Source organism: Leptinotarsa decemlineata, unplaced genomic scaffold (genome assembly GCF_025532065.1).
Source record: "Leptinotarsa decemlineata unplaced genomic scaffold, Ldec_3_MD MMD2_tig00000882_RagTag_RagTag, whole genome shotgun sequence".
In the NCBI taxonomy this organism is placed as follows: Eukaryota; Metazoa; Arthropoda; class Insecta; order Coleoptera; family Chrysomelidae; genus Leptinotarsa; species Leptinotarsa decemlineata.
In genome coordinates this window covers 16,437,016-16,450,267 of record NW_027412556.1, presented here as the reverse complement: position 1 = coordinate 16,450,267, position 13,252 = coordinate 16,437,016, and the positions used below count along the sequence as shown (strand labels likewise).

The window sequence follows — 13,252 nt, the reverse complement described above, 5'->3', positions numbered from 1 at the left end:
ATACCTGTCCAGGCGTTTTATGTATTACTTCATTGTGAGATGTTCACTTGACAGTTCACAACACCGTAACATGTGGTTCACTATGCAATAGCTTCCTCAGGTGTGTTCACCTCAGACATTCCATATAACATTTCATTGTGAGACGTTCACTGGACAGTTCACGAAAACGCAACAAGTGTTTCGCCATACATAAGCTTCCTCGGGCGTTTCACTATGCAATAGATTCTTCAGGCGTTTCATGTAACTTTTTATTGTGAAATGTTCACAAAACCACAACACGTGTTTCATTATATTTTACCTTTCTCCGCCATGTCCACTATGCAATAGCTTAATTCTTCAGGTGTTTCATGTAACACTTCATAGTGAAATGTTCACAAAATCGCAACACGTGCCTCTCTTTATATAAGCTTCCTCAGGCGTGTTCACTATGCAATAGCTTCTCCAGGCGTTTCATGTATTACTTCATTGTGAGATATTCACTGGACTGTTCTCAAAACCTCAACACATGTTTGACTATACAAAAGCTTCCTCAGGTGAGTTGACTTTACAATACCTTCCTCAGACATTCCAAATATCACCTTATTGTGAGATGTTCACTGGACAGTTCGCTTCTTCGGGCGTGTTCACTATGCAATAGCTTCTTCAGGCGTTTCATGTCTGTTCCGTTCAAGGGTATGAACGGAAAGTATTGTATGGTGAAATATGTATTGCGGTTTTGTGAACTGTCCATTGACTCTTACAACTGACTGTTATTTGAATACCGTCAGAAAAGGTTTTCAACTGCACGCTCATTGAATGACAATCGTTCAAATGGTAATGTTCACATCCAGTTGAGGACGAATTCTTCACATAAGACGAGCCATTATCGATAGAATCACCACCTTCACCAGCTATAGCCAATACATACTGGATTGATTTGAAACGTTGATTTTTGAAGAACCTACCAAAAAGCTTTGAGTCTGATTGAGATACAGTCGCGACACCTCCATAGTGTGGAACTAGGGAGATACGGAACCGAACACTTTTTTCAAAACCTCAATGGCGTATGACGCCATAAACAATGTTGAAAAAACCCACCATAACTTACTATTTCTAGACGTAATGGTGAAGAGGACCGACAACAATTAGGAAATATTTGTAAACGGGGAAGCAACTCGCATGGGATATTATTTAAATACAAGAACCATCAATCTACCACTCGATCCAATTGATCAACATTAGGTCTCACTAACATTAAGGGAGGAAGTCTTAGCAAAAAATTGAGCCTCATCAGGAAAGATCTTTAACAGAATAGTGAACCACAAGAAGACAACAGGGGCCCTACATAGAAGAAAAGCTATTCCAATCAGTTCTGACAAAAATCAAGCCACCGAATTCAGACAAGGACTAGTAAAACACCTTTTAATGAATACCAAGTGATTCCACCAAGTAACTATTTCATTTGAGAGTACAATAAAAACATCCAATAAGGAAAATCAGCAAATGGCAGATAATGGAACATGTTTGAACTATCCATTGTAAACCCGAAACAAACACTTCTCCCAAATAACGGAATTGCCTTCTCGACGTGTGTTCCACCAATCAAGTTGGGGTCTTCAGTACATGAACTAGACTGCATTTCCTGAAGTGTTGCAGTTCTAGTGTTTGCGGGACGTGCTTGTTTCAGACATATTTTACACAAGAGGTTCCACTTCTATTTTTCATCACCAACATATCATCAGGTTCAATTCAATGCTACAAAAGCCAGGCATCGGTTTTCTCTAAATAGATAAATGTATCCGAACCGGATATAATAATGTCAGGTCACACAATTCTACTGTCTGCTTCGATAAGTTTGTTGGGGATTAAAATGCACACCAATATGTCTTGGCACTATCATGTATCTGGAATTGCAAATCCGCTTCTCAGAAGCTTGGAACACTGTTCCGAACCAGTAAACTGTACACACCTCAGCAACTTTTGATCCTTTATAAAGCTCAGATCAAACCTTCTTCGGAGTATTATTCTCATGTATGGAGCTCCGCGTTAAGTATTTCCTGAAGCTGCTGGATTTCATCCAGAAAAGAGCCATACGCCTGATATTGGAGATACGAACATCACTTGAAACCTTGATAGTCTGTAACATCGAAGAAAGGTTGGAGATTTGTCTCTGTTCTATAAATACACCTCACGATTTGAACTCCACCAAAGTTTGTGGAGACCAAATCCTGAGGTGTTGTTTTTGAAATTACTATGGATCTTCATCAAGTAACGGCCGAATCAATCAGAAAAAAAAGTGTCTTCAAGTGACTTGTTACATTTGATTCCATATCAGAAACATATCATATCAGAAACATATCAGAAATACTTGACGGACTGTGGCTGCCCATCGTTTTGAGGTTCAATTCAGTACACCTCGAACTTCACTGTTCGAGAACTCTTCAATTTGGAGAACTACTTTCTCATAGGTACCGCTCCTAGTGCGCCTTAAGGATTTTGCTGTAGTGCTTGTTTTTTGTCATTCAAAAAAAGTGGTTGGAAAATGAAATCATCCACAGGAAGAAGACCAAAATTTGATTTTCAAGAAAGTTATATGTTAGCATGACATTAATTTTTATAAATGAAATGACATTCTTTCAAAACTATTTTCCCATTTTCAAATCTTACAAAAAAGAGCACAGCAATGAGTACAGTTCTAGAGTGTTATCAACTACAATCTCATTGCATGAAATATGTATATCAAATGGAACATATATTTTTAACATCACAGTTATCAGATAACCGTGATGTTGAAAATATATGTGATGGACATATTTCCAAAATGTTATCATGAATCTTAATACGAGTACAGAGGTAGCTAGTAAATCAGCAAGGAACCTAAATGTCTTCGAATTACTTCAGGATTCGGAAAATATTGACATTTGTTATTTTTCAAAATTGTCGAATATCTATGGTAATTGATTATATTTCACCATCGCTATTGAAAATATATCATTGATTAAAGAAATCCAGATTCTTACACCCATATTCCAGGTTTCATAATGACAATCTCAAATTTTCAAAAATCCTTCATAACAGGTTTTTCGTTGAGCATAATCATTATAAATTTTTTTATTATTCCTTAACCTCCCATAACTCTTCAGAAATTCATTAATTATATTTTTTTCTTTTAGTATCAATACCTAATTTTCAGACTGTTTCTATATACTGAACTTCAGGAACAATAATTGAAAAAAAAAGAGAAATATTATTTTCGAATTCTTAATGGTTTCATAAAAAGTGTTATTATTGACTTCCAATACAATTTTTTTGTAGTGAATCGTATCCTGCAACCGTCTATTATAATGAATCATCATACGCAAGTACTGCTCAGGAAATAAAGAGGGAGAGTGACATAGGACCTGTAGTCACCCACGTATATTATTTGAGCAACCAAGGACCAGCCACGATACAAGAAGCTGAAATTTTTGTTTTGTGGCCTCTCACCACACTTGGAGGAGATGATCTCCTCTATCTTCTAGATAAGCCCCATACCCGTGGCAACGTCGTCTGTGATGCAGCTCCTAATAACTATAAACATTACGAGGTGAGATAAATAATTATATCGTTATATTCTTGGGAAAGGAAGGTTTGGCTTTTCTACTTCATCTCTATACAAAAAATTGTGAAAATCTTCCAAAGAAAGTAAGGAAGCCATCAATTTCCAAATATTAACTCAATACAATTTGAACAAGTTATATTCTTCTTATTCAATGTCATGCAATCGATGCAGTTTTCAAAATGATCCTATATTACATTATTTTTCTTTATTGGTCCCCTGTGATAACAGTACAACCAGCTGTATGGATCAGTAACATATTTGTGATTAGAAGACGATTGTCCCCATACAGAGCAGCAGTAGTTACATGCGTGTTATTCGCGTTCTAAATGAGGGACAAGAAGGTTTAAATTGAATATGACGTGAATCAAAATAAGGGAATATGCTAATAAAACACTCCAGAAACATGTGAAATCATCAACATAAGCTAGCCGAACATTTGTACCTCTCAGTTAAACTTGTCGCCCACTTGTCCGGCACAGCACAGCACGACGCTGTCCGTCGCCTAATGGCGACGGCCAGTAGCATCGCCCACTTGTCCAGTGACAGAAACATGTCTATCACTAGCAGTTCTGACGAAGAAGAGGTCTTTATAATGGCCGCATTATTGAATGTAGAAGAAAATAGTCACAAAAAAGAATGTTGTGGATCCATTCCTTTAATCAATAGAGGGCGAATCTGGGAGAGTTTCATAATCTTTCCAACGACCTGAAAGAAGACGAGGAGAAATTTTTCCAGTATTTGTGAATGACTTCAGGCAAATTTTCAGAACTTCTGAATATTCTACAGCCCGACTTAACAAGCCACTCAATTTTTCCTCGTCCACGTCTAACACCGTGCTGTCAACTGATGGATTAGGAAACTTCCCAGGCACGTTTGGGTAAGTTGATGCTGGCAAGCGCTGCTCGGCGACGCGCTCACTTGGCCAGTCCGTCACAGCACGTACCGTTATTTGCTGGACAGGACCGCAGGGCTGAAATCCTTTCCGGCGGCGGACGCTCTTGACCGTTCTGTGCCGTGCCGGGCTAATAAGCGGTTGTCCATTCATTTTCATTGTTTCAATCCTATACGTATTTTGAAGGGACGGGCCGTGCTGTGCTGTGGCAGAGAAGTGGGCGACAAGCTTGAGTTCACGAGACTACAACTGAATTTTACAATCTTTCCGTCATCCTAATGAATTATATTTGGTGGAATCGACCGATACTGGATGAAAATCCATAACGTATTCAAGAAACACTTTATTGTGAGATTTCATTAAACGGTTTCAAATCATCTAAAGGAATAATCAATTCAGGTCTACCTGTCTACACAGTAGGTTAATGGACTAACACGTATCAGATAATAATTATTTCTTTGGATAATACCACGAAAGGCGTTGGATTATATCCAACAGGTGTCAGAGCAGAATTCTTTCCAGAAGAAATCCTGCATATGCTTTTGGCTATACAACTGCCGGAAATGGGCACACTTGCCCATTTCCGGCCCGGTTTCGGGCTACTTGGCGACTCGTCAGTGCAAGGTGGTGTCCATGCGAACGAACAACACATCTCCATCTGCCCGTAGTCGAGGTACTAACCAATCGCATATCCGAATGACCCGAATCCTCTAATAAGGAAATAAATTTATCATATTAGTCACATATCAGTCACATAGTAGTTACATAATCACATATAGTCACATATCAATCACATATCAAATGATTTACATTATAGCCAGTCTTCAAGTATGTCCACATATTAATAATGTTAACAGTTTTACAAAAACGCAAAACGTGTTTCGCTCTACAATAACTTCTTCGGGTGTGCCGTCGATGTTCTTACATACGTCAATTATGAAAATAATAACATTGATGTATCGATGATGTATCGCCCGTACAAAATTCGAAAGATGCATAATTTAAAACCTGATGATTGCATATGTAGAATTAGATAATGAGATGACTCTTGAAGAAGAACCACATTGACGATAGAATTGGTTTCAAAACTTTGTAGACAGATGAAAACAGGTTCACTAACAATGGCAAATTCAATCACAATTATCACTTTTATTGGAGTGATGAGAAGTTTCCAGCCCGTAATATGAATTTCCAAGAAAGTTTTGGTATCAATGTTTGGATTCGTGTATTGAATAGAATATTGATAGGCCCAATTGTGTAGAATCTTGCTATGTTTTTGAGAATGAAAAGTCATTTTATTGCATGTCCATAGACAACAATAACAACATTTCTGATGATGAATAATTTTGTTATTTTTGCATTACTTTCAATAATAATTGATTACGGATATGGTTGTACAATGCAAGATTCTACAGAAACCCCCCTAATAAAAATTTGTAGACTCAGTTACAAAATGCAAAAAAAAATTCAAAAATTCAGTGGTGCACATTTTTTGTCAGATATATTGGTTGAGGTCATGATCATTTCAGTCTAGTGATGGTTGAATTAGCCTCTCACTACTCCAAATACTACTGATAAATTTCAACAGATGCTGCTAAAGGATTGTTGGGAAAAAAATTATTTCCTTCATAAATGTTGACTCCTTAAAAAGGAATCATTACCGGACCTATGTTCAGATGAACTTTTCTTCTTAGAATTACTCCCCTTCAGTTTAGCCACGTACTTACATCACATTCTTGCGCACTGAAATAATTCATTTATAATAACATCATTCAATATTTCCAGCTGGATTATCATCGAACTCCTATTTGGGACAGACTGAAGATTGATACGTCAAGTATTGAACAGACAAGTTCCCAGCAAACCTCGCAAGGCAAAATAACCGAAACTGGTGGGGGTGTCTCAAGTGGGGTGGGGGTTGTTAATAAAAATACCAACATCGAAAAAGAAATCAAAGGGAGCGGAGGAGATTCATCTTTGGTCTTTGAAAAACGCTATAACGAAAGTCAGGTCAATAGTTGGGGAACTCTCAATCCAAATGGACTTTATGAGTACAGAGAATCTCGATATTATACGACGATGGTAAATGGTGTACCGGTTACCAGGTGGGAAAATAAAACCACCATTAGAGATGCCAAAGGAAATATTCTGAATACTTATTATTTCAACGACAACACTGATGAAACGGCGGGAGGCGGTGCGTCAAAAGCTCATGGAAAAACACAAAATGAAATCTCTTCGGAAGGAACTCAAAAATTCACCATACACGGAGGAACTGGTGGAGGAGATTATTCTTCTTCCTCTTCTTTCGAAAATCTCTACAACAATAGTCAAGGCAACAGTTGGGGAACTTTGAAACCTAACGGATTATACGAATATACCGAGGCTAAATATTACACAACAATGGTCAATGGTATACCAGTCACGAAATGGGAAAATAAGACTACCATCAGAGATGCCAAAGGAAATATCGTAAACACAGTCTATCAAACCGATAATACCGATCAACTGGCGGCTTCTGGGGCCAGATCGCAAGAAGAATTGAGAATACGAGGTGTAAATTCAGAACAAGAGAATTACAGGCTGATGGAAGAACGCAGAAAACAAGAACAAATTCGAATAGATGAACAAAGGAGACTGGAAGAGAAGAGACGTGAAAATGAACGTATCAGAATGGAAGAACAGAGAAGAGAGGAGCAGAGAAGACTGGAGGAACGTAGACGAATTGAGGAGCAGAGAAAAATTGAGGAGAGTCGAAGGCTAGAGGAGAAGAGAAGACAAGAAGCCCTAAGGAGGCAGGAAATCGAAAGACGGCAAGAAGAACAGCGGAGACAAGAAGAACAACGGAGACAAGAAGAACAACGGAGACAAGAAGAACAACGGAAACAATTAGCAGATTATGAAGCAAGGTACGGAACCAGATACCAATCAGGGGGAGAAAATCTGAACTTCAGAACGGAAGAAGAGAGGAGACGGTATTATGAGGAACTGCGAAAACAAGAAAGTCGAAGGCAAGGTAAAAAACAATATTTTATAGTTTTTTTTTTATTTTCAATTCATATATTGTAGATTGTAAGGATAATTGGAAAAACATTTTATTTTAACATCAACATGAATTTCGTAAATCCGGAAAACAGAGAGAATTACAAGATGTTGTTACATACAACAAAAAATTAAGGTTCTCACTAGATTTGAATGAAGCTTTCGACATTGTTGGTCATGCAATCCTGTTAGAAATGAATAGATAAAATCGGAGTCAGGGGTGTTATTCATCGTTGTGTTCAAATTTCTGTAAAAAACACACCGTGCGCATTTTGTAGGAATCGAAAATGATATTAGTCACTGCAGAAATTCAACACGTGGAGTTCCACAAGGATCAATATTGGAACCTTAACTATTTTTGATATATACATGTTGTATTTCTTTTGTAGAGTTAGGCTATACAGATTATACTATCATTTTTCATTGTAGATATGACTTTGAATAATGGAAAAATCAAAATTCATCTTTGGTTACATAAGTTCATAAATTGACATGAGTTCATGAACTCGAGAAAAATATGTGATGGATATTTCTCATTCGAATTTGAAACTAATGAAGCAATATACAAAAAATATACAAAATTTTCAGGACTCTATATTGATGAAAAAATATTTCACCATTGTCAGTATTCTCTAGAGAATACGAATTCATATTGATCTCAAATAGTCAATGCACATATATCATACTTATATATTTTTAATTTAAAAAATTAGGGGACCTTCAAATAACGCGATTCTGAATCCATTGAGGAAGAAGCTTCAAAATAAATCTATGAAACTGAAACCCACAAAAGATTTATATGAATCAAATCCATTATTGAATTTGGATTCATCAATTAACAATTTGTTACTTTATAATAGATCAAGAATATGGCAGTTTGAGATCCCACGGAAAATAATTTCGTTCATAATTTTTGGAATGAGCAGATCAAAATTGTCAATTGGGAAACATTTTATTCTGCATAAGAGTTTGATATAGGAATGTAGGCTTTCACGGCTCGCGTCAATGTTTTGAGTTGACACGTCAAGAAGAGTACTTTGACCATGCCACTGAAGATTACTGCCGCAGTTGCAGTCGAAACGTTTGGAGATTATAACCAAAGAAGAGCACTGCAAAACCCGGAAACCAACCGAAACATAAGAATATGATATTTCATAATACGCTATCAGACAACTCTGAAACCATGAAATGTTTTCAAAAATGTGTGTAAAAAAATTGTCCATTAGATAAATATCATTTTCAAAATCGATAATTCATCATAATTATAGCCAAGTCACATAGTCAAAATTTCTAGGAAAATTTAAAATAAATTTGGAGTTGAAGGTTATACAGGGCGTTCCAAAGAAAACTTAACCCCCCTGTAAGTCAGAAACGGACGTGTAATCGAAAATTTCAAAGAACACGTCAATTTTTATTTCTAGGGGGACTTCACCCCCTGCGATCAGCAACTACCACCCCTATTTTTATCAATTTCATGGGGAGTCGAGTGATACATCATTTGAAAGGTCTTTTGTCCCTCTATCGAGAAATTGAATGTTGACCTTTTCATTTGAGAAAAAACAAAAGTCGCTGTCGTAAATTTTAATGAGGAAATCAACAACAAATAATATCAGTGGAACAATCTCTGTCACAGGTCTTCTAGATTTGTAGGCTTAGTAGACTTCACTTCCGACTTCAGGTGTCATCACAGAAAGAAGTCCATCGGTGTGGAATCAGGTGATCTAACTGGCCACTACAGTGAACCCCTGCTGCCGATCCAACACATTGGAAAACGTTCGTCCAAAAACTATCTCACTCGAACATCAAAATGTGGCGGTGCAGCATCCTGCTGGAATATTATTTCTAAAAATAGTGTAATCATAGGATCTACATCTTGTTATAGATTCAAGTATGTGTCTATTGAGACTACCTTCAATGAAGAATGGTCCAACAATATGATTACCAGAAATGCCGGCCCAGACATTTAATTTTTGTGGAGTTGGTGAATGTGCTTCCATCACCAAATGAGGATTCACATCGCTCCAGTAACGACAATTATGTCTACTTACTTTACCATTCAACATGATAAAACATTCTTCTGAAAACCATATACCTACTGTATAATAGGTGTGGGCTATTGGTCAATTTGCTGAACACGTCACAAAACTGAAGTCGACGATCAGTATCATCTTTGTTTAATTTGAAGGGATGCAATTTGTAGGCTTTCAAAATCCGAAAAACACTAGTAGCTGATACACCAGACGCTCTAGCTACTTGTCTGATAGATTGACAAGTATCCATTTGTGCATATCCTAAAACTGCAACTTCAACTCCGTCATTTCTGACAGGACGGGATATTTCATGTTTTCTGTTGTGAACAGAACTTGAAGTTCGAATCTTATCCATTAAGTGTTCAACGTATTGATGGCTCACGTTGTGGTCTGGATGATTGTATTAGCAGCTTTAGCACATTCATTATTTCGATAATAGGTTGCAACAATTTCTATTTTTTCTTCAGTAGAATGAAACCATGTTGGAATACAGTAATAAGGATGACTGAATAATAATTCGTGAAAAAGTTACAGTGGCCAACTATCTACTTTTTGTTCTGCGACAACTAGATTCAACAAAAACCACCAGTGCAGAAAAAACTAACAGTGTCGTCCATTTCAAAACGTTTACTGCTGATTAAATTGATTCTAAAAATCTAGAAAACCTGCGACAGAGAATTGTTGGGGAATGCCGATTTCTGACTCCGGACATCTTTAATAATTTAAGGAACGCTTTCGAAAGTAGACTGTATTATTGTATGGAACTAGATGGAGGTCATTTTGAACACTTTATCCGTTGACTTTCTCCTTTTTCTTGAATAAAACGTTCAAAATTCAATTTCTCAATAACAAATGAATCGATTTCGAAAAAAATCACAGATGTAATAGAGGGACAAAATACCTTTCAATTGATGTATCACTCGACCCCCATGCCATTGAAAAAAATAGGGGGGGTAATTGCTGACCGCAGGGAGGTGAAGTTTTGGATATGATTTCCATATCAGAATTAATACCCCTAGAAATAAAATTGAAGTGTTCTTTAAACTTTTCGATTACACGACCGTTTCTGAGTTACAAGGGGTGTCAAGTTTTCATTGGAACGCCCTGTATTATGCCATTTCGAATCATTTAAGGAACTCATACTAGTATTGAATTTATATCAATTTGCCACTTCTTTTTTCTAATCAGTTGAAGGAAAATGAAAATCTCATTGCACACGAAATATTGTCACCAAATTCATAAATACCTTTTTATATTTGTAGGTTCCATCGGAAGTTACGAAGGTTTCAATATTGGAACGCAAGACAGTTTGGGAGGAATCAATAGAGGACAGCAACAAACCACAGTCGATAGAAACCGAGTACTTACTGGATACTTTGACGAGAATGGTGTCTATCGTGATATACCAAGAAACCCCAAAGGTATGGAAAAATGTTTCGATGTAAAAATTTCATAAGTAATGACAATTCAATGAGCTGCTTTCTTTTCGACACTGATAACATGATTTGTTCGCTAGTCATGCTCTTTTTTTGTACAACTGCAATGTAACATATGTAATATATTCAATTCTAATATACGCTGTCTGTCCAAAAGGTGAATTTTCATTTTTCTCAAAAAATATTCATTTATTCGTCCATTTCTATTTTGTGCCCTTTAAAGTAGTCCCCCTTAGATATAAGACATTTATCAACGTTTTTCCCAATCCTCGAAGCAGTTCTGATATGCACTTTTTGATATGTCCTCGAGCTCTCTCAGCAATTCGATTTTGATCTGCTCAATCATCGCAGAAAGCCGTATTTTCATGAGTCTCTTCATTCTTGGGAACAGGAAAAAGTCGCAGGTAGCAAATCTGGCGAATACGGTGGCTGAGGCATTATTACGGTGTTGTTGTTGTACAAAATATTACGAACAAACAATGGCAAGTGAGCAGGTGTATCACCGTGATGCAAAAGCCATGAATTGTTTTTCCACAATACCGGACGTTTTCATCGTATTGCTTCTCGCAAACGGCGCATAACTTCAACTTATTAACTTATTGACCATACGACCGTGTGGCAAGAACTGCTGATGTACTACGCCACGGTATTTGAAGAAATCAATGATAAAAACCAAGACATTTTTGGTCTTGGCTCTCCTAGGCTTTTCCATTGGGACGATTGTACTTTGGTTACGATGTATAGCAATATACCCATAATTCGTCACCAGTTATGGCACTTTTGAGCAAATCTGGATCTCCGTTGCCGTCATTCAGGTATTCCTGAGCGATGTTGATGCGGCGGTTTTTTTAGTCAAATTTCAGCAATTTTTGAACGAACTTCGCTGCATTGCGTCTTCATTGACATCTTCTCAACCTTCTATGAAAAACTTGTACCACTTGTAAACATGTTTCTGACTCAGAGTACAATCATCATATATCACTGTCAACATTTACAGTGTTTTTGAGCACTTCATTTCATTTTTCACTCGAAATTTTTTGCAAATTCTTTGATCCAATTTTTTTTCGATAGCAGAAAATCGCCGAGCACGCAAATCACTTGCAACTTTTATGCCTCTCACCAACAAACAGCTGAAACTGTGAACATTGCTCGAGACAAGTGTACCAACATAAAAAACGGTAATCAAATGTATTTTGCCCGCGACATTTGAATATTCACTTTATTTTTTGAACAATTCACGTACGACAGTTACAACTTCCAGCAGCAGTTACTACACATCTCCCCATCACGTCCTCAGAATGAAAAAAAATACAGATTTCTTGTGTATGTATATTTGAAATCTACTTTTTCAGTATCTAAACGATAGTAGGAATATAGGCGCATTCCCAACAAACATACAGTTCCAACTTGATATCTTCATGTATCAAAACACTAAGTATACAATAATTGGCCAACAATCAATGAAACTCCATAACGTATATAGTTTACAAAACCGCAACATTTGTTTCGCTATACAGTAGCTTCCTCAAATATTAAATTCTACTTGTGCTTGTGCTTTATAAGTTAACAACTTTTTCATATATTATTACAGCTTATGTATATAGGGGTATTCTAATATACATATGCAAAACCGTTTAATTCCGTCAACAGTGAAATTCGACAAATTTTTTGACTGGCTCATGAAGTCCTATGAAGTCATCATTGGACTTTCCTGTATTATAAAATTTCAAATTTTTTCATATACCGTTACAGCGTATTATATAGGGGTGTTCTAACATACATACGCAAAATCGTCTAAGTTTGTTATCAGTTAAACCTGCCCAATCACCACAAGTCCTGACGCGTACCAAATTATATCTTAGCCATCATGAGGTCTTTTGTCACGGTTACAGGAAAATCTGTATCTAGTGATATATGTACTAGAAAACAGCCTAAACAGCTCTCTGAAAACCCAACTTTCTGACTGGCCCCTTCTACCTACATAATTACTGATAATTTCACCAGTAATGTTCTGTTGTGATGTTGAAATTTTCAATAAATGTTCACTTGAACTCAAGTAAAATTATTAGTCACCAGGTAGGTAGAAGGTCATATGATTCAAATTGTTATTATATGTATAAAGCACAAATTGTAACTTTGGACATGTGTGTCCAACGTTCTTTGGTCAATTACTAACAAAGTGATCACTTGTGGACTTACACCACGCTGTGCAATTTATTTTTTTGGACATTTATGTCCATTTATTTTTCCCAATTTCTCTCAGTTCTCAGTT

The 13,252-nt window shown here is 36.7% G+C and overlaps 1 protein-coding gene across 2 annotated transcripts in view; it reads left to right on the top strand.

The window, feature by feature from the left end:
• The window catches only part of if (integrin subunit alpha inflated), a 288,652-nt gene that overhangs the window by 269,929 nt on the left and 5,471 nt on the right, over positions 1-13,252 (top strand). For both annotated transcript variants that reach the window (XM_074175145.1, XM_074175144.1), the window contains 3 exons: positions 3,295-3,565; positions 6,258-7,488; positions 10,807-10,965. In XM_074175145.1, coding sequence (XP_074031246.1) covers positions 3,295-3,565; positions 6,258-7,488; positions 10,807-10,965 — 1,661 coding nt within the window. The remainder of the gene's footprint in view (positions 1-3,294; positions 3,566-6,257; positions 7,489-10,806; positions 10,966-13,252) is intronic.